Source organism: Haliaeetus albicilla, chromosome 12 (assembly GCF_947461875.1).
Source record: "Haliaeetus albicilla chromosome 12, bHalAlb1.1, whole genome shotgun sequence".
Classification (NCBI taxonomy): Eukaryota; Metazoa; Chordata; class Aves; order Accipitriformes; family Accipitridae; genus Haliaeetus; species Haliaeetus albicilla.
Window position 1 is genome coordinate 33,195,544 of NC_091494.1, and position 20,150 is coordinate 33,215,693.

Consider the following 20,150-nt stretch of genomic DNA (forward strand, 5'->3'; position numbering starts at 1 on the left):
GATAAGCACTTTTATAAGCAGTTCAGCTGATGGGTCCACAGTGAGCTGGGAAGCTGGCTGTACAGTCCTCCATGTGGGACAGAAACCTTAGTTTCTGAAGTCAGGTTCATTAAAGATCCCAGAGAAATTTTTTGAAGCCTATTATTCTAGCCAAAGTGTAGCGTTCCACCTCCTTTAATTCCACAGTTTCAGTTGGACGCTGTTTTTGTAAGTTCCTGTCCTAAACACTTGCAGTATTGTTGTACATTGTTAAAATGTCAATATTGCTGCTCTGGGCCAACCAAAAGAACACCAGTGATCTCTTTACTTACCTCCTACAGTGTTGTGAGGTTCAATTCATTTTTTTTTTTTTTTGGTGAGATTCCTGAAGATCAGTACAATTAAGGACTTCAGGAAGAACAAAGTAGGAACGCTGAAGGTGTCATGTTTTCTTAATGACATCACTGCCTTGCAAGATTGCTCATGGAGCAATCTGAACAGGTTCCTGTTCAGATAATGTAACTAGGGCTCAAAAGGAAACATCTTTAACTATGCAAAGTATTTCAGTTACTTGATGAAAGGTTTGTTCATCGGACAAGCTAATCATTGTTCAAAATCTACAAAAATCACTGTTTTGTCAAACTCATTCCCTTGGTCCAGTCTCTGAAAATGCCTGCATTAGAAAACAAAATCTGCAGAGCTTAGTATAGCCCTTGTGCTCTACACAGCAGGAGAATGCGGTGTCTAATATCTGCCCACCCCACCCCCTCATATTAATTTGAACACTAAGTTTTCAGCATACACTTAATCTTTGAATGGAAATGTTTCTGAGCCTTTATTTATTTATGTTTAGTTCCACAAATGGGACCTTCTTCTTTGGTCTAAAGAACCAACTTACCAAAACCTGTTACAACCTGAAAGGAGTTTGTCTGGTTGATCTAATTCTCTTTTTCTTCCCTCACAGGATTTGACAGGTGGAGCATTTGAAACAAACCTGAACACGCTGAACTTGAAGGAAGGGATGGATTACTACCACTTTAACTAAAAACCAAGGTAAGGCAGTGATACTGAAGCTGTGTTATCCTCTGTGTATCTGTGTGTAGGAAGACCAAAATGCGCACAGGTTTAGAATTTTTTAGTAATTTGTGCTTCATTATTCTTTGTACTGAGTAACCTTTCTAAGGGAGGTCCTAGTTACTCTGTGGATAATGCTATTTGCTCATTTTCTTATTGCACATCACTTGTTTACCAAACTCAGTTTGATTGTTAAATTGTATTTCTAATTTAAATAACCATCAAATACAGGCCAGAAGATTACAAGAGGACTGTTACCATAGGGAAGCCTTAAAAATGCATCAAGCAAAGCCTATAACCACTGGAAGTGTAAAGAGAGGTTTCTGTCAAACACTGCTTGGGGCCCTCACCCATTCCCTGTGACTGGCTCATTTCCTGCTGCAGGGAGCAGCAGCTGGGGCTTGCTGAGGTAAAGCTCTGCACAGGGCTAGTACTGAGATCCAGCAATGGCATCCTCTGATTCGGGGCTGTGTGAGAAGTACAGTTGTGTCTGTAATGTCATCTGGCAGCCAGATGATCACATGTACAGATGCTCACAATTTTCACTGGACCTTCTCAGGTTTTTTTGAGTAAGCACAACTCATGTTTTTCTTGCAGCAGGGACCTAAAGGTATAACTTTGCAAAACCCAAGATCTTTCAAGAATGTACTAGAAACTTCTGTAGTAATGGCAGCGTAACAACATAGGGGCTGTGGATTCAGGAGTATTTCTGCTGCAGTAATGCCTGGAAGGAGCCCCTGTGGTGTGTGCAGCCGCACGGCCAACTCTGTCTGTTGCACAGTGTGTGAATTGAATACTGTTTGTTTAATAGTTAGTCAGTGAGTAACACTGATCTACATTGAATTTCATCTGCCAGACCAGGTTGCAAGTATACTTAAGAAGTATTGAATAATATAATTTATAGTTATATTCTTGAAAATGAAAAAGAATCTTAGAGACAGACAGGTTGCAGTTTGGGAAATGAACACCTGCAGTAGAAGATTGCTGCGGTTTGTAGCAGGTACTTCACAGAGAAACTGGCTTGTTTTTAGCTTCTCTGCCTGAATTTTTCCTTCCTTTCAAATTTTCACACACAGCACCACTGTTCTACTTGAAGTGCTGGGATAGTGGGATTTAATTAGAACCATCAAATAATACAGTGTAACTAGAATATCACGTTGCCTGTGCATTTGTCCTCCCCATCATATTATTAGTTTTACTAAAGAAAAATGTTATAGCCATTTCATTTTATAGTCAGTAAGGGTCTAAATTCTTAGCAAGGTGCTTGAGGTACTGATTCACCTCTGTTCTTCAAGGGGAAAAAAAAGCTTCAGTCCCTAGAGCTAGTTTACCACAAAAAACATTTGCTTGAATTAGTTACATAAAGAGCTACTAAGAGAAGCCTTGACTTTAGCTGAAGTGAAACCTGGATTTTTTTGTTCAACTATGACATGACAGACTTCTTATCCACAGCGATACTTCATGTTCAGGAAGATTTCATTATCACTAAGCGTTGCCATTCTTACCTCTGAAAAACAATTGTTTTAAGAGACTAATGCAGCAAGTCAGGTTTAATACTTAATGTGTGTAAAGCAAGCACAGGCTGAATGGCTCCATTCAGAGTTGTAGAAGTATAAATCATTGACATAAAAAAAAAACCTCAGGTCAATTGTGACAGAAATACGAAGAGAAACCGCCATCTTGTGGCTACAGATAATGACTTTAAAAACTGAAAACACAGTGAATCTTTGTTGCCTTCCTGTGGCATATCTGCACAATGCTTTAAGACATAATCTCTGTCTCTTATTTTGTTAAACAGCGCACTTTGAAGCTCATGCTGAGAATCCAGTTTGTCAGGATGCTGCAGCACAAACTCTTCAGTCCTAATGGCACGTGAACCGAGCTTCAGTTTACAAACCAGCAGCCAGTGCCTGCAACTTCATTACGCTGAACTCTACAAGACAGAAGAAAAGAAGAAAGAGGTCACAGGGAGTAGCATTTATCACTATCTTAACAGTATCCCAATCATGTAATTCAGTAAACTAAATGGAGAAGAAAATATAGACATACAAAGCTATAATATTTATAGTCCTTCTTAACACCTTTACCGTTTAGCAAATTTTATTTTTACAAGTTTTAAAGGAATGACAAGTGTTGGCTTCATACAAAATTGACTTCATTCCCCTTTTCAAAATGTTATGCTTGTCTTCCTTTATTGTTTCTCTCCTGTTCTCAGGATCTGTGAGCTCTTGAAGAAGAGCAGAGTGTGAGCACAAACTGGCTGCTAGTAGAGACATCTGGACAGCTGTGAGAAGTCCTTTAAGTTGACTAAGTATCACTCTCAGAGTGAACTCCAACAGTTCTCAGGGCAGGTGCAGGCTTAGCTCTTTTGCTAAAAGTTATACTAACTATTTGCTTATGTTAAGAGGAAGAAAATGTGAGGTTCCAAATTCGGCCACATAACTTCCAAATTGCACATGATACTATTTGTAACAGTTCCATCTGAAAGAATACCTGTATGTATATTTGGCTATTTCTTATTCTTTTGTTTATATTGGGACAGTTTTCTCCTAACTTGTCAGGCTTCTCTCAGCCTCCAATAATTAAGGAGTTGAAATAAGATTTTTTTTTTTTGAGATCAGTGAATTCATCTTGTAACATCTTCATTCTGAACATAACATTTCTATTGGTTGACTAAAAAACCTTGAAACAGCAATGCTCGGGTCAGCTTTTGCTCTAAAAACAATGCCTTGTATGGGCGAGAGGTTCAGATTCTTGTTTTCCAAAATTACAAAAATGTTAGTTGCAGGTGTCTTAAAATTGTACTAAAAGCAGAAAACTGTAGACATGACTTGGTAAGAACAGGAAGATGAGCAGAGAAGACTGCTGTGGGGCACAGCAGGGTGTCTTTGAAGGTTATTCATAGATGTCTTAAGTATTAGTCTTCTGACCAATTTTTAAAATATACTTTTTAAAAAAAAATATATATTTTTTTATATGAATGGTAACTCAAAACATAGGCTGTACTTACATTAGGAAGCATCTTCAGTGTAAAGGATTACTAGAATATTACACAGGAGGAAACATAATGCAATATCCCAAAGAGCAAGTTCAACAAGCACTTTAAAAACGCCATTAGCTAAGATCACCTTTAGGTGCTGTGCAGGAGAGAAGATTTGGTGTCTTTCAGCCACAAATGCGGCAGCTGTGAAAAAGGCTAATGCAATTCTGGAGTGGAACTGTGCAGGACAAGAAAATAATGCTTTGCATAATTCTAGTCATGAAAATAAACTTAATGGTGTTCCAATAATGAAGGGAATGAAGGTTCACCCTATTAGGAAAAACTTAGGAAAGAAGACTGCACAGGTGATGTTTCTGAATTCTAAAATAATTACAGAGGACACAACTTTCTAGAACTATGAAAGCAGAACAATAAACATTACCAAGGACAAGAATAAATTGATATACCCCTATTTTTAAGCTTAATCAGTTTATGGAATAGATTACATGCTGTGGATGCCTGTGATACTAGGGAAGTAGCCTTGGGTCATCAAGCGTTGCTACCTTGTCTTGTATTACTCAAAGTAAAACTGATTTTTCTTTCTAAATTGTCATGTTAACACATGTTCTCTGAAACAGTCATAATTGAGCCTCCCCATCTTTGGACAGAGGGAAAAGGAACCTCTCAGAAACCCTGACCAGAGCAGAAAATTCTGTACTTCTGAAATACTGAGCAGATGGGCAATTCCAAACTATCTGCATTAAAATGAAACAGGACCTACATATGGATATATTGTCTGTCTTCTTATGAATGTATTAACTTTGTGATTATATCCTTGCTCTTAGGCAGTGTTACAATTCTGTGGCTTGCACAACCACATTACAGTTTCGTTGTTGAAATTGACTGGGAAGTTATCCTTTTTCTTTTCCCAGAAAAGGCAGATGAACAGTTTTTGAAACATCTGTACTGTATTATTTCATTCTTGCGTTTTGTCTGAGTAAGATGTCACACTACAAGTCTGGAATGTTTTCAAGGAATGAGACTGGAAGGGCTTAAGGCAACAGTCTTCAGCAATTCCATATATTCTGTAGTAAGCTGTGAGGACATCCCTCCTGGTACGCATTGATATACTCATGAACCAGTGAAGAAATCCAGAAGTACACCATAGATTTGGTGGAACAATTGATCATTACTTTGTTTCTTTGAAAAAATCCTCAGGAGCACATTTCCATACTTTACCTTGGATACCAGCTGCGGTTTGGGCACTTTCATGAGGTCACAGAGACAGTTGCGTTTCTCTCTTACTACTGGCAATTCAGCTTCCCTGCATGAGGAAGTATTTTCCAGTTAATTCAAAAATTAAACCCTGAAGTTGGCTACATACATACAACTTCTTAAGCTATCAGTTTTGTTTGTACATTTCAAATTGTAGAAAACATTTTAAGAATAATGTAACATTTTTGTACTATTGTAAGCCAGATGGATAAACCATAAATACACAGCAGGTCTTCCAGAAGTGACAGTTACTAGTAAAGTGTTTGAGACTATTCTTTTAGATTTTTGTGTTCCAAAAAAATAGCACTTATTCATACAACCCTTTTGACTAGACGCTCACTGATTTATTATCTAAATTTACAGCTCCTTTTTGCTTTAGAAAATTTCACATCAAGAATTTAAATATATGTCACTAGATTTGGAGAATATTCTACTATCTAAAGAAGGTTTCTCCTGAAATTGAAAATCCAGACCTAAAATTTGTGAGTCTTTTCAAAAGTTTCTGAAATAGCATGATGTCCATGACATACATAGATAATTTCCTCAAGAACTGTCAGTTACAAAAAGCCCCCAAATGCCAAAAATCCATACAGACAACATTCTTTTCCTTGTTGTAAAAAAATCTGCCAGTCTAACTGGAATGCTGTGAGACTGCTAGTATTACTCACCAATTCAGTGGATTTCTTTTGTTTTTCTAAAGTAACAACTGTAAATGAGCTACTAAAAATTTAACTTTTAGCACATAGAGAGTCCAAAACTACAGAGAAGAAGCATAAAGGGCAAGTTAGAAATAACCTGAACTCTTTTTTTTTTTGACACCTTGAACAATTTGTCGTGTTTAATACTGGAAACCTTCCTCTAGCTAAACAAAATTTATTATTTATACAGTAATTTGTTTAAACTCTGAATTATACAGTTGTATGATAAACTCTCTGTAGTTCCAACAAAGAACAAATCTGCGTATGCCAGTAATTATTATCTTCCCCAAATATTCTCATTTGGCTTCCTGAAGTTAATGCTTATTGTAATTCAGAATTTACTATGATTGTTTTAGCACTGAGAGAGCTTGAGAATAACAAGCAGCTTTCTCTGACACTCAGCAATGACTTCAAATATGTTCTTTTGTAAACAGTTCAAATCTACCGTGATAAAACAATTAAGCTTTAAGTAAACTAGCTCTTCATCTTTCATCTCAGTGTAGTGGACATACTGCAACAGGGAACTTAGATCAAGCCCTGAACTAAGACAGAATAAAACAGGCAGGCAGTCACACCTTAAAAATGCCAAGGTGAAAACAGAATATCTAGTTTTCTGAAGTGGTTTTTAGGAAGTATTTTGCTTTGTTTTAGTAACCCATTTATGAGTGAGTAGAGCTATACTACCACTGCTTTTTCTGTAGCCATGCGGTGTGTACTACTTACTTCTAATTTTGGTATTGTAAACATCCCTTTGTGACAGCAGTAATCTAATCCTACTCCATTGTTTCTGTTAACAAATTCTTTATGTAACTTCTGAGCAAGCCTGCTCTTAAATTCAGATTTCATAAGCAAGCACTGAATCACACTAAACACAATACTACACATCAACAGGTAGTTAAGCAAGTAATTTTAACAACAGGCAGAACTGTTGATAACCAATTCTTCAAATCTGAGACCATTAGTCTAATAACAGTGACACACTTAGTTTTCTTTTCCCAAATATGAAGTTATTTAAGCTCCAGCACAGAAATAAACTAGAAAGTAAATAAAAGTTAAATAATAAAAGCATGCAGTCTGAAGATATGTAAACTACAACTTTAAGGTGTATGTGTTCTTTGAAAATGTCTAGGTTAATTTTATTTCTATGAAACATCAGTGAAGACAAAAAGCCATATAATATAATGACTAAATAAAATACATATTTTTTCTATCTGTCTATTCTCACGTATTACCTTTGACTACTCTATGAGGCAGGGTGTTGGGCTAGTAGACCCATCACCCAGGAGAGTTGTCAAGAAAATTGTTTAATGCAGCAGCAAAAAAACCCCCACCAAGTAGTATCTTAAAATATTTCCTCAAATACCTGAGGCATGCAGTCTTTTACAAACTTTTCCAGGTGACTATAATGCACAACACTAAAATTTGCAGAAAGGGAAAAAAACAGTGCCAAAATTATGGTGAGTATTCCTTCGTCCTGTCACTTCAAAGGTGCTGACAGAATGAGTTCCTCCTGCCCCTGAAAGACACTTGGCTGCTTTGGTGACTCTTGCTTATGAAGAACAGGACCCTATCTCCCTTGCCCTTGGAAGAAGCTAACATTACAGGTAACAGTAGGTAAAAAAAAAAAAAAAAAAGAATTACGTTATATAAAACTGGTTGTTTAATTCATGCAATCATATACTTGGGAAATGTCTGAAGTGTTCCGATTCAAAATACTTGCTTGAATACGTTTGTAGTATTTTGAGTAATTACATTTCATGGGAGATTCGAGCTGTTCTGCTAATTCTGTTGTTTTCCAGCTTGCAGAGATCCTTCCTTTCCCAAAATCCTGCCAGTGCTCATAAATGCCAAGAAACTGTCTGTGCAGTTGAAGTTTGACTGTTTGCACAGCCCAGTCTCTCTCTGTTTCATGGAGAATTTCCAAGACTTCCTCCCTTTTTATGTTGTTAGAAAAATACAGATATTTTACTTTATCTAGTGGTAATTTTATACATACCACTTCCAGTGGGACAGTATACTAGATAGTTCTTTAGAACAGAAGAATTGTTTTCAGCAATGCTTTTCTGGCCTAGAAGCAATAAATAGCTGGAACTATGGTATCATTTCTTACAGCTTCCTTGCCATCAGCTTTCAAAGGCATGGACTTTTTTTTAACTTCAGTGGTACAAAAACTATTTCAGCTCTTATTACTACTATCTGGCAACAAATTGACTTACCAGTTGGTATCACCGAGTATGGTCATAACCTCATCCATAATGGCAGGATCAACTACATCACTGTAGGTTATCAACATTTCGTAAACTTGACTGGCTGTTGTTTTCCGTATCTATGAGGAAGAGGCAGAGGAAGCTTTAGTAAAGGATCCAGAGTCCTGTACGGAAGAGCCCAGTGCCATTACTGGTACTGGTTCCTCATACTGACCATTGTTTTATGGTGGACACTTTGTAATATTCAGAACTACAGTCTATTCTTGCCTCTGACAGCAATTTGCTGCAGGAAGGGACTTAATTTCTGCACCTCAAGGAAATTCATGCTACTACAGTCAGTATATTTTCACTAAACTTTTGCAGCATTTCAGATTAAGAAGGCTACAGCTCTGTCCCTCACAGGGAATGAATTCAAATGTTTGAGACTGGCCCAACTGGAACATTTCTTTTCTTGAAATTACTCACTGAGCCAAAGTCTGGCTCTAACTTTTGTTGCTGTAGGCTCACAAAACAGATTTCCCAGTCTGGAGATTCTAAGAGTCAGCAAAACTCTTTAAAAAACTGTTGGGAGATAGATGATGTGAGTAACATTAAGTTTTTTACACTCCAGTTTCCGTAAGCAGTTAATTTGCAAGTATTTTTCCCAGAGCACTGTTTAGTAGTGATAGTGGTGTGCATACAGAAAAAGCTAGCTAGGCTGGTTTCTGAAGTACAATGCATAGAAAGATATTAAATGGAACACAGCAAAATTGCAACAAAACCAAATGCTGTTTTCAAGAAAGCCTGATGATAACTGAAGGAAGACAAAGAAACTATAGGGTTGTAAAACCATCTGTAAAAACAAAACATATTTATGATGTAAAATACCAATAGAACGTGAAACAAATGCTCTCTCTTCAGTTCTTATATTGTGCCCTTCCTGCAAAGGATTCTTCACGTAGCAAGTACGCACAACATGGAAACAGTTGGACTAAAAATCTGAAGTATCAAACTTTTCCGAGCACCATATGGTTTTAACCTTATCAGTAATCAGCAAAAGTAATCAATGTTAGAATAAACAAAGTTGGTTTGCATTGGCCAGACACCAGGCTATTCAATGTGTTCTCAAACCCCTTTAAGACCTCCTGGGTTTTCACATTCTTATTATGTGCCCTTGCAATTACTTCAGACAGCCTTTGTTTCTCCTATGCCACTTTTGACTATAGATGCAGCTCGACCTGTAGCAGCAGAGGTGCTAGTCCTCACTTACTCACAGGAGCATCCACAACTGTTCCCAGGTAAAACCCTTGTATTGAACACCAATGCCACAGAGAGCTGTTGTACGTGTTTGGTTGTCACAGCTGCTCTAAGTTGGGGCTCCCAGGTCTTGTACAGTGAACATAGCCCCGCTCCCAAAAACCTAAGTCAACAAAAATTTTAAAGGACTACGATAGTATTATCCCACATGTGATCTTCTCTTACACATACTGCATAACAACTCGGGTTTTGTGCCCTAATTCAGTTAGTTATATAAAAAAGGTAAACTTCTGATGAACTTTCCTGCATTGCACAAGCTTTTGTCACACCTGACTAAAAGAACAAATATATTTCTCTTGAACCAGAACTACTACAGTGTTGCTACTATCAGAAATGCTGCAAAACTAACAGTAATTTATCTGATTGGAGCTTTCAAGCACTAAATGGTGAACAGATCTTCACTGTGCTGGGTGCTGTGAAAAAGAAACAAATGAATTGCTTCTAATTTAAAACAGTAGGGACAGAAGGTGGAAAAGCAGTATATGGAATAGCCAGGTATGCTGCAAGTATCCAGTGGCCTGTTTCAGGTGGCAGCATTGCAGATAGCAGACCCTTGAGAAATAAAACCTATTCTATACATTAATATCTGTAAAAAAGGATGCTGCTTCAATACACTTGAAATTATTTTTTACTTGTAAAGCATTTGAAATAATACATTTGATAATATGCAATGTCTTCACTACTTACTACAGGAAACGGATGGCAAAGAAGGAGAAACAACTGAAATAAAACTTTCTCTCTCATGTCTCCTTGAAATTGAATCAGACCACAAAACCTAGAAAATGTAAGAAAAAAATAGATCTTGTGTTATAACTGCAAAAGTACATTCTGTGGATCAGAGTGAAGATGTATATCAGAAAAAAGGGTGGGAGGGGAAGCTTTCCCCCAGGAAATCTCAGTTCTAAGTGCTGTGGGAAAGCAAACACTGAGCGTAAGTGTACTGAAATCCTTAAGGGTTACTGAGATGCCACACATCTATGCCAAGTACAAATATGGTTTTAAAGTTACTGACTGGCAGCACCAAAGTCTGTGTGCTAAAAACCAGAAGTGAGTTGAGCTCTTGCATAGAGAACAAAAGGACAGGGGAGGCTGTGCACAGATGATGCAGTTCAGAGTGAAAGATGAATTTGAAACATGGGCAACTTTTCATTTTAGGTTTTCTTGTGCTCTTAAAATATTATCAATAAAGAAATGAAATGCAAGTCAAGAAAATAATTGCTTGACATTCATATACCTGAATAATTTTGCCAAGTTTCTGCCAATGAACCTTCGTTCAGCTTTGCAATGCTTTGTCCTTTTTTTTTTTTTTTTTTCCTTCCTCTCCTCACCCAGTGCTGTCTTTCCTGACTGGTGCTTGTGTTTTGCCTTCTCTGCTATCTGAACTGAGGGCTTTTACCCTAAAGCCAGACAAGAACTTTGCAGATGTTTTCACCTCTTTCTAGTGCACATGTTAGATCTAATCAATTATATGTATTTTGCATTGGCACCAAGCCAAACTTTCTACAAGCCAAAAGCAAACGATTCACTCCACCTTTTAAGAATATCAACATTTAAAAAGTAAATTTTATCAGATCCTTCATATGTTTTCACCCCAACCACCCAGAAGTACATGAAATTCTCACAACTTCATATTACACTTATTTGTGTGCATTTTTCATTTAAATTTCACATGAAATAGACCTAGCCGTTACAATCTGTACTTAAATTTTCTTCACTTTTTATGAGCAGAGAAAAGATTACTTTATTTCATCAACTCACACTCCTATACTGGAGCGAAGCTTCCGGATGTCTTTGGATCTTTTGATCTCTTCTTTACAGAGTGTAAATAACTTCACTGCAAAGGGCTGGCTGAAAATGGGAAAGAAAAGAAGATGAGCAATACATTTCAGTAGAATTTCAAACATGTGTAATGATTGTAAAGATGCTAAATTAACATTCAACGGAGAAGAAGGACAACACAGAGCAGTACAAGTTTCTTCCACAACAGCACACCCTGCTTTAGGTGGACCTTTGGTAAAGACGCAGGCACGTTTGGCCACGATGTTACTGGGCTTTTTTTTTTTTTGCCTTTTTTTTTTTTTTTTGTAACAGGGAAGAGAAGAAATTAGTATTAATTATTTACATTGCTACTACCTGTATGCTGAGGAGCGAACTACATTTATCCAAACTGATTCAGTATATGCATGATAATCAGCTAGTCATGGCTTGTGTTTACAACAAAGCATGGTATGATCAGAAATACTGTGTCAGGAATTAAAATATTCTATAGCCAAATAAAAATTATTTAGTCTATGTATCATTGTGGTGCCTTGGTTGTGCCCCAAGGTCTTCAACCAAACTTTACATAAAAGGGGATGAATGTTGTTCTTAAGTACTCTACCATTTCAGAGCCCAAATTCCTTCAGTGATTCCAGACAACGTAATTAAACACAGGGCTTACAGTTCTGTTAAGTGTACGAGTCATGAAGCCATCTTTAAATATATTTAGCAAATTCTTTTCTTTTTCCACAGTCTGGGAAACGTGATTCTCACTGCTCTTTCCCAGACACTCGTACAAACACAAGTATCGTTAATATATTCCAAGGATCTATTAAAGAGAAGTAAAGAGGGAATATTGCTTTTATTTCAGTACAAATTATTTAATCTTTTACTTGCTACACTCAAAGCTGAAGTGCCATACATGCAAAAGAAACTATTTCATATTCGTCTAGTAAGCACAATTACTTCTAAACTGCATATTTTGGAAACCTCATTGTATTGTGTACGTAAAGTAGAAAGCAAAAATACTAACATTTATATTCTGCTACCATGATTCAAAGCTGTGGATAAAAACTACTCAAAAAAGCTGTGCAGTGTAATCTGCTGAAAAACAGAACATTTAAAACAAGATGTTTATAGGAATGACAAGATGTTTTGTTAAGTTAATGCACCTTGTTATATATAGTTTTCCAAACAAGAGTTAGTGGTTTTTAATTACTTATAAAAAATTCTTAACAAAATACTGGCATATACTGGCAAATACTGACTTGGTTAAAAAAACTGAACAACAAACCATGGAACCATTAAGCTAAAGAATGCTGTCTATGGCTGTCTCAATATCGTCCAGAAAACCACACGAAAAGAGTAAATCAAATTGCCAGGTTTTCAATGTTGATACTGAGGCTGCATAAGGAATTTTGAGAGCTGATAGTGGCTTTCAGGACCAAAGAGTCTGGGGAAGGCTGACTTAAAATACCTCCATCAGATGCTGAAAGAGCAAGTTCCTTGCCATCCATTGCCGGCAGTCACATCACCACTGTTTCCACATGTTGAGGAGTATGATAAGCACAGAAAGCATGCACATAGGAGACACATGATGACAATGACAGACATCTGCATGAATGAGTCTGTGCATGTGTGTCTACGGACACTGATTTGTCTGGGTAGATGAGGGAAGAGCATATCTGCTCTCTTAATTTTAAGAGGTGTGTTTTTTCTTACCTTGGTGAAATTTCTCCTCTTCTCACCCCAAATTACACAAAGACATTGTGTAGACAACTAATTACAATACCTGCAAGGCATGCCTGGCTTTCAGCACAGAACAACAGCAATATAGTGAATTAGGTGAGATTTAAATTGGTTGAACAACAGGGACATCTCTGAGAAGTATAGCAACAAAGAGACCAATTGGAACAAGAGCATCTGGAATAAATTTAATACACATAACCTTATGTGAAGCATTTTGTGTTTAAAACAGATGCACTTTCCTTTCTGTCATTTGCCAATTTCACATTTGTAATAACTAAACCTAACCTATGTGTGATCTCAGATGACTCAAATAGCTTGGCCTCTTTAAAGGAAATTGAGAAAATTCCTTCTCCTGTGTGGGCACAGTGCCAGCAGAAACAGAGTTGACATCTGGGGAAAAGGGATCAGTCTAAAGTCTTCCCATTATGTAAATTGGGCGCACGTGGTGCTGCAAAAAGGTGCGGGCTTTTTGCTCCTAAAGGTGAACTGAGTTTCAACAGTTCAGCTGACATCACCTGGGGTGGCCATGACAGATATTACTATGCTCTTTACTATATGGTTTATTATGCAATAGCAGTATAATTGCTTAAAAAAAAATCCATGGGAGCATGTAATACATAGAAGTCATTAGTCAGAGACCAGTGGGGACACATACCATCTTAAACCACTGTAAAACCACCAGGAAAATGTTATACAAGGCATTAACACTTCTGCTGAATATGTAAAATATATATACATAAGAAAGGGAAAAGCCACTTCTACTTTTTACTCCAGAAAGCATTAGATCCTGAATTGTCATTCAAAGGCTATTCTGTTCACATGGTACTGAGTATTAGACTAATCTTAGCGTACTTTCTAAGGAACTAGCAATCTATCTGGGCTCTTGGCAGACTGCATGTTGCCCTTTGCCTCCAGCAGCCTCTCTAATCAATTAACACTCCCTACATTATTATGAATATGGCTCCACAAATTCACAATGTACACTAAGATGAAATCAGGAGGTTTCGGGTTGTGCTACCACAGAGGAGAAATTACATTTCAGCTGAAGACTACCACCCTGTTTGGGGTGGGAGGGCACACAGGGCAGGGAGGAAATAGCAGTTTCCCAAACACTTCAGGCCATCATACACCTGCACTGCTGCCAGAAGAAATGGTTTCCCCCCCACTCCCCTCCTTATTTTGGCACAATTTGTGAGTGGAACAGATCGAGGAACTACCTCAAGCTGAATTTTACTGGAAGAAGGGTATTTTTAACCTGGAACAGTTCTCTAATGCCATTCATCATGTAGCAATACAAACCATTCCTGCCAGTTCAAGGTGGGGGGAAACTCTCATGGCGGACATGCAGGTTTATGCCAGCTTAAGACTAGTAGGAAGTAACAGCCTGAAAAATGGCAGGCAGAGCTTTTCTTCTCATACTACAGATTCAAACTAAGCCAAGCACAACAAAGAAAAGCTGCTTTTGATAGCCTTTTGATTACCCTGGTGATACTAAAGTTGATTCATTTCAAACCCCACTGGACAGGTATTTACCCTACACTTCGCTTCCCCGCTGGCAGGTTCAGCAGGGTCCTGGCAGAGAAATGACCCACGCATGACAAATAAATCTCACTTTAAACATGAGCATTCACAATACAATAATGGAAGAGAAACATGCAGTGGCTCACTTGCCCTCCTGCACAGAGATCCTAAGACCAGCCATACAGAGAGCTTCACAAATGCTGAAATTAATCTACCAAACTACGCCAGAAATGTCAAGCTGCGTGTTCTAAACTTTATGAGCTATAGGCTGTGAAGAGGCAGGAAAATGCACGACAGATTACGTCTCTGCAGGGCAGGAGTGACACCATGTGGCAATTTGCTTTAACTGGAGCACTGAGCTCCTAACGAGCGTCAAACTAATTCAGCCAACAGCTATTAATCCTGTTTAAATTAAGCAGTGTAGGATATTACCTGCTCTGGACTGCTAACATTTTATTAGGGAAAAAAAAAGGTCCAGGATAGTGTACAATATCCATCTGAAACTTCAAGATCCATTTGCAAGTACTTTTTTATAATGTGACAGTTGACTATTAAGTGGCTGATGTAGGCATAATCCTGATGCCAGACATCCTACAACCGAAATCCCCTTGCTAAAACTCCACCCAGCCCAATGTGGTAAAAAATAAGGGAAGGAGACAAAATGGGAGCCAAACACCCCAAGGAATGCTAATGTTTCATTGCCAGCTTCTCCGAAAAGTTCTTCATTTGCTACATGACAAGCAAGAAGTTCACAGTAGAACAGAAGCAACAGGGAAGCTGCTCACCAGCAGTAAGACTGTCTGTTTTCTAAAAACAACTGTGCACCCCATCCCTCTTATTCCAGGCACACTGTACAGAAAAGTATCTGAAACTGCATACACACATGGCCTTTTCATGCCACCAAGCATGTCTCAATTTTCAGGCTCATTCTGCATTGTATTTCTACATTTTTGTGGCATACTACTTTGACAAGGGAGTAAATGGTCTCACTCAAGAAACCAGGCCCAAAGTCACGCTTTTCTTCTATGCAAAAAGGAGTAGGTCGCATCCAACAGTGCAGGCGGGCAGGCCCTGGGGGCCAGGATCAGTGTTTATCCATCCCTAACTACACCCAAATGAAGTAAGCCAAAATAAGAAAATGCAAACATTGCACTAAATGTAATTTCCCATCTACCACGATCAGCTGATCTGCACACAGGCTCTTAGAGCACAACAGAACCCAGTACGTCAGGCTCACTTGGCTCTCCGTGAAGTACACACAGGAACTCATTCATGATTGCCTCTCAACCACAAGGTACCTGTATTACCAAAAAACTGTCACATGCAGGAACTAAACTGTCTGTCTCTTTCTAGCTGTCTGCAAACTTTCTAGAGCTCTAGCCTTCCAGAGCTTTTGTATGATGAGTTCTTGTGCTTCATGCCAGTATTTCATTCCCTTGCCATGAGAATGATCCACTAGGCTGTATAATTATTAATTCTCTTTTTTGGTTTCATCATCAAACTGGAAGCAAATACATTTGGATCAGCTTCAAAATCCTTCCCCCCCTTCCCCCATAATCCCCCTGGACTTTATTTCAGGCCCTTTTAACAAAGCATTACAATGGCACCACAGGATTGAGTTTGAGTCTCACTTACACAACAAATGCAGTGATGCTACCACATGCTTTCTGTTTAGTGACCCGTGATGTGGGAGACAGACTTTACCTGGGATTTCCACCCATAATCTATCATCTTCCCCAGCAGGGAAGACTGGAACCTATGTGGAAGTCCCAGATCACTGGCATGATCACCAAACCAAACAAGTAATATTCATTCCATCTGTGAGTATCTGACTCATTGTAAATTCCCATTCAAAGAGGGACTGCCAAATTTGATTTAAGACAGATTATCTAAATACACACTTCAAAACAAGAGTAGACTCAATTAAAACTTTGAGAGTGATAAAAGCTTTTCAAATTTATCTGCTGTGAGCAATTCTTGAATCAACAGATTCCAAATCCAGTGTACGTGCTTGTAGGATTCACATTGTACAATTCTGCAAATATCTGTAGATGTGCCAAGATGCTGCCTAAGAGAGTTTTTGGAATATATTTTATTATTACTGAAGTTAAAATCATTCTCTTCTGAAACATCTGCAGAAAACTATGATTTCACATTGGAATATTTTATTCCATGTTTATCCATTCCTGAACTAAATACTTTCCAGAAGACTGAACTCAATGTGGAAAAGCTGGGACATGCCTTTTTTATTATTCTTATTAGAATCTTAATTAACTTCTTTTGGAGATATTCACATTAACAAAAGCAGTCAGATTTTAGAAGAGATATCTTGTAGGCACACTGTTTTGCAGCATCACGACAGGACACTGCCATTGCTAAAGGCTCACAATACAGCAAAGAATGTACTCCAAAAACCATGCATTGAGTAAGCTAATAAAGAAAGAAGCTAAATGGATCTGATACTGGCCCAAGCCTGCCAGCTGAAACATGCAAATTGAATTTGGTTAATGTACTGGTTGTTAAACAATGAACCAATAACCAACTTCTACACTGATATGAGAGTCAAAGATTTTATCAAGACCCTTTCAAGGCTGTCTGGTCCAGAATTTGTCACAGCTGTCCCACTTCAAGAAAATTAAAACATTATATCCATGTACACTCATAGTTAAGAGTCCTATGCACCCACATCTAAAGCAACATTCAGCAGCAGTCAGTGTAAGATTTAAGAGGCCTGTTGCATGGTGGAAAATAAACAAAAAAGACTTTCAGCAACTTACTTCTCTTGCATGGTAAATATATCAAAACAGCCGTTTGCCAGCATTTGATCCAGCATTGTCAGGAGGGGTACAGACACCCTGGTGAAAGAAAATAATTTAACAATGTAAATACTTCTTGGCATACATATATACACTATTTTTAATTAGAAGCAAAGAAAGAAAAGTTCCTATCTACCTACACATATTTAAATTAGAACTCTAATTTACACAGAGGAGGGTTGCTCGGTAACTTCTGTGTGTTGGCTACATCATCCTCATTGGCTGAGAGGGGGACATTCTGTTGCAGCCAAAAGGAAAAAACCTAATTAACAACATGCCTGGTTTAAACTTGCAGGGTCCTGAAAACACAATTAACAGTAGTAGAAAATACTAATTTATTTTCTAGTATATAAACAATGTATTGCACAAATGTATCGGAAGTTACACCACCTTCTCACTACAGGTAATTACCAAATGAACCAACACACAACGTGTCAGCTGGAATAACTATGGTCATGTTTTCTATTTGAACAGTTGAGAGAAGAAATAAAATAAAAACAAAATAAAACTGAAAATTCTATTAATAGTTGTGGGGTTTTTTTCCCCCTAGGGAGTATTTTCTATTTTGCACATATTTGATAAGTGAGGCTTAGAGAAATTCATCTCATTATGCAGAATGAGTCATCTTTAAAGAAAAATCTTCACAAGAAAATTATACTTCACGTATTTATGAAAACAAAATGCAGACTGGATTACACTGAAAAGTGTGCAGCAATATATAAGCCCCAATACTGCATTATATAAAAACTGGTGCTTATCACATTATGCGCAATATTAAACTATAGTAAATGCAAAATATTCTACCATCATTCCTTTGTTACATGTTTTACCAAAGGCACTGCTGTACCAAACAGATGTATTAAAGCAAATTTACATGGCTCAGGCACACTTCATCTAGGCATATTAAAAAAGATGGGTGATACATTTGACTTCAAATAGTCCTGCTGTTAAAGATAAAAAAGCAAAAGAAAAACATTACCGGTCATTCCGCAGGTTGTCCTCAAAGACCTTTAGCAACGTCTCACAAAAACTCTCCATAGCACTGGAATCATTCTGGATTTTCTTCATGTAGTCAAAAAGGCTCTGGGCAGAGTATCTGAGCTACAACAGAAGGAACCTCAAATGAAGGCACAGGGAATAAACCCCGCTGCAACACACAAAAACACTGACTACACAGAATTACGCTTATCCCTCACTACCTGAGGTGTACACCTGCACTGTGAACACACTCTTGCAACAGCAGCTGAGTGTATAAATTCAGTAACAGTATTTGACAGAAAGATGGCTATTTTACTTTCATTAATCATTTTTCAAGGAAGGGGTTTTTTTCCTTCTTAAGTTTTGCCATTGTAGGAAAAAAGACCACATTAAAGGTTCACTATTGTCTTTCTCTCAAAATAAAATATCCCTAAACCACTACAATTATCCTGCTTTACTTCAAATAATAATATTGTTATGGCTCTGAAAGTTAAAGAGTACACAAGAAGTTCAAGAGGTAATATTTATTAAACAAGCTGATGTAATTGAAAAATACAGGCAAGCTCTTGGGCACATGGTGCAAGCCACACAAACCAGCAGTAAACTTGGGTTAAAAATTAAAAACAACTCAGAAATAATGACTCTTGGTTTAACTTTATTATGTTAATCAGCTAGTTTAGAAAGATGGCAGAAGGTTTTAACGCTTATGTTCAAGGCTCAGCTGGAAGCAGTTCATTTGGGTCACGCCAGCTGTTCAATATCACAGACTACAGCCTTCGCACAACAGCCTCCTGCTGTCATGGTCCCCAATCTCCAGGAGACACAGTGCTTCTGAGCACAAGCCAGGACGGCTTCTCCTCTCCCAGACCTGCTCAGGCTTCAGCCTGGAAACCTGGACCTGCAGTGCAGGAGGGGAGAAGGCAGAGCAGAGCCTCTGTGGGATCCCCCTTTCCTGCAGGATCCATGCCCCCAGGCAGCTAACGGCACACCCTGGAGCAGCAGGACGAGGGCTGCAACAGGATATATGAACATCACTACTAATCCTAAGATTTTCCATTTCTGGGAGAGGTAGAAATTTTGGTTTCCGGGCTCACCTTTTAAAATATTAATTGACTTCACTTCAGGGTGAGAATAAAAATTTGGGGTTTTCTGTTATAGAAACTGCCTCAAAGGAAAATATCTCATCAAAGATAAACATCATCAGATTTCAGAATTTTCCTGACTCTGATGTGAAGGATTATCAGTCCTTCAGGGGCTTGGTCAAGTCGCTTAGGGAAGGGGGGTGGTGGTTAGGGGGTGTCCCCCATAAGAAACTGGCTTACAACGAAGGGGGCTCTGGGAAGGGTAGGTGGGGCAGATCAGTTTTGAAGTACGAACTTTTTTCAGTTTTGGTTGCAAGTGTTAAATAATTTTTTGTTGAGTGAAGAGGGAGCTGTAAGCAGTTTGTAAGCCTATTCAGTCAGTGGAGATTTTCTTTCTGAAGCTCATACATAGCATTTTGAGAGTTCATTCAGAAGTACAATCAATTCCCTTGGAAGACTGACTCTTTTATCAAGAAAAAAAATAATTAGATCAGTATAAGAAGTGTCACAAGTGTCTTCCTGAAAGCAAAAGAGAGGAATCTCTATTTAAACATTTTATCTAATTTTTTATCAGGAATGTTTATGGGTGCATCAGCACAGAAGTACAAGAAACATTTTAGCCTTGAATCAAAACTCTGAACTAGTTTTCAAAAGCTTTAGCCCACTTGTAAACGACACAGTACAGCAATCCATACTATCTCAAAGTGGCAGTCTGCTATTTTAACAGTTTGTTCTAG

At 38.0% G+C, this 20,150-nt stretch overlaps 2 protein-coding genes across 13 annotated transcripts in view; one reads left to right on the forward strand and one right to left on the reverse strand.

Moving 5' to 3' along the window:
* The window catches only part of B3GNTL1 (UDP-GlcNAc:betaGal beta-1,3-N-acetylglucosaminyltransferase like 1), a 141,980-nt gene extending 130,587 nt beyond the window's left edge, over nt 1–11,393 (forward strand). For 6 of the 10 annotated variants that reach the window (XM_069798916.1, XM_069798915.1, XM_069798918.1 and 3 more), the window contains 2 exons: nt 944–1,032; nt 2,852–11,393. In XM_069798916.1, coding sequence (XP_069655017.1) covers nt 944–1,024 — 81 coding nt within the window. In that variant the 3' untranslated portion in view covers nt 1,025–1,032; nt 2,852–11,393. The remainder of the gene's footprint in view (nt 1–943; nt 1,033–2,851) is intronic. The other 4 variants (XR_011327189.1, XR_011327188.1, XR_011327186.1 and 1 more) reach the window with 4 other exon arrangements.
* Nucleotides 2,150–20,150, reverse strand: part of TBCD (tubulin folding cofactor D) — a 131,570-nt gene continuing 113,569 nt past the window's right edge. For 2 of the 3 annotated variants that reach the window (XM_069798912.1, XM_069798913.1), the window contains exons 34-39: nt 18,333–18,454; nt 17,315–17,392; nt 11,268–11,357; nt 10,197–10,284; nt 8,223–8,332; nt 2,150–5,357 (exon numbers count right to left, since the gene is read on the reverse strand). In XM_069798912.1, coding sequence (XP_069655013.1) covers nt 5,165–5,357; nt 8,223–8,332; nt 10,197–10,284; nt 11,268–11,357; nt 17,315–17,392; nt 18,333–18,454 — 681 coding nt within the window. In that variant the 3' untranslated portion in view covers nt 2,150–5,164. The remainder of the gene's footprint in view (nt 5,358–8,222; nt 8,333–10,196; nt 10,285–11,267; nt 11,358–17,314; nt 17,393–18,332; nt 18,455–20,150) is intronic. The other variant, XM_069798914.1, reaches the window with a different exon arrangement.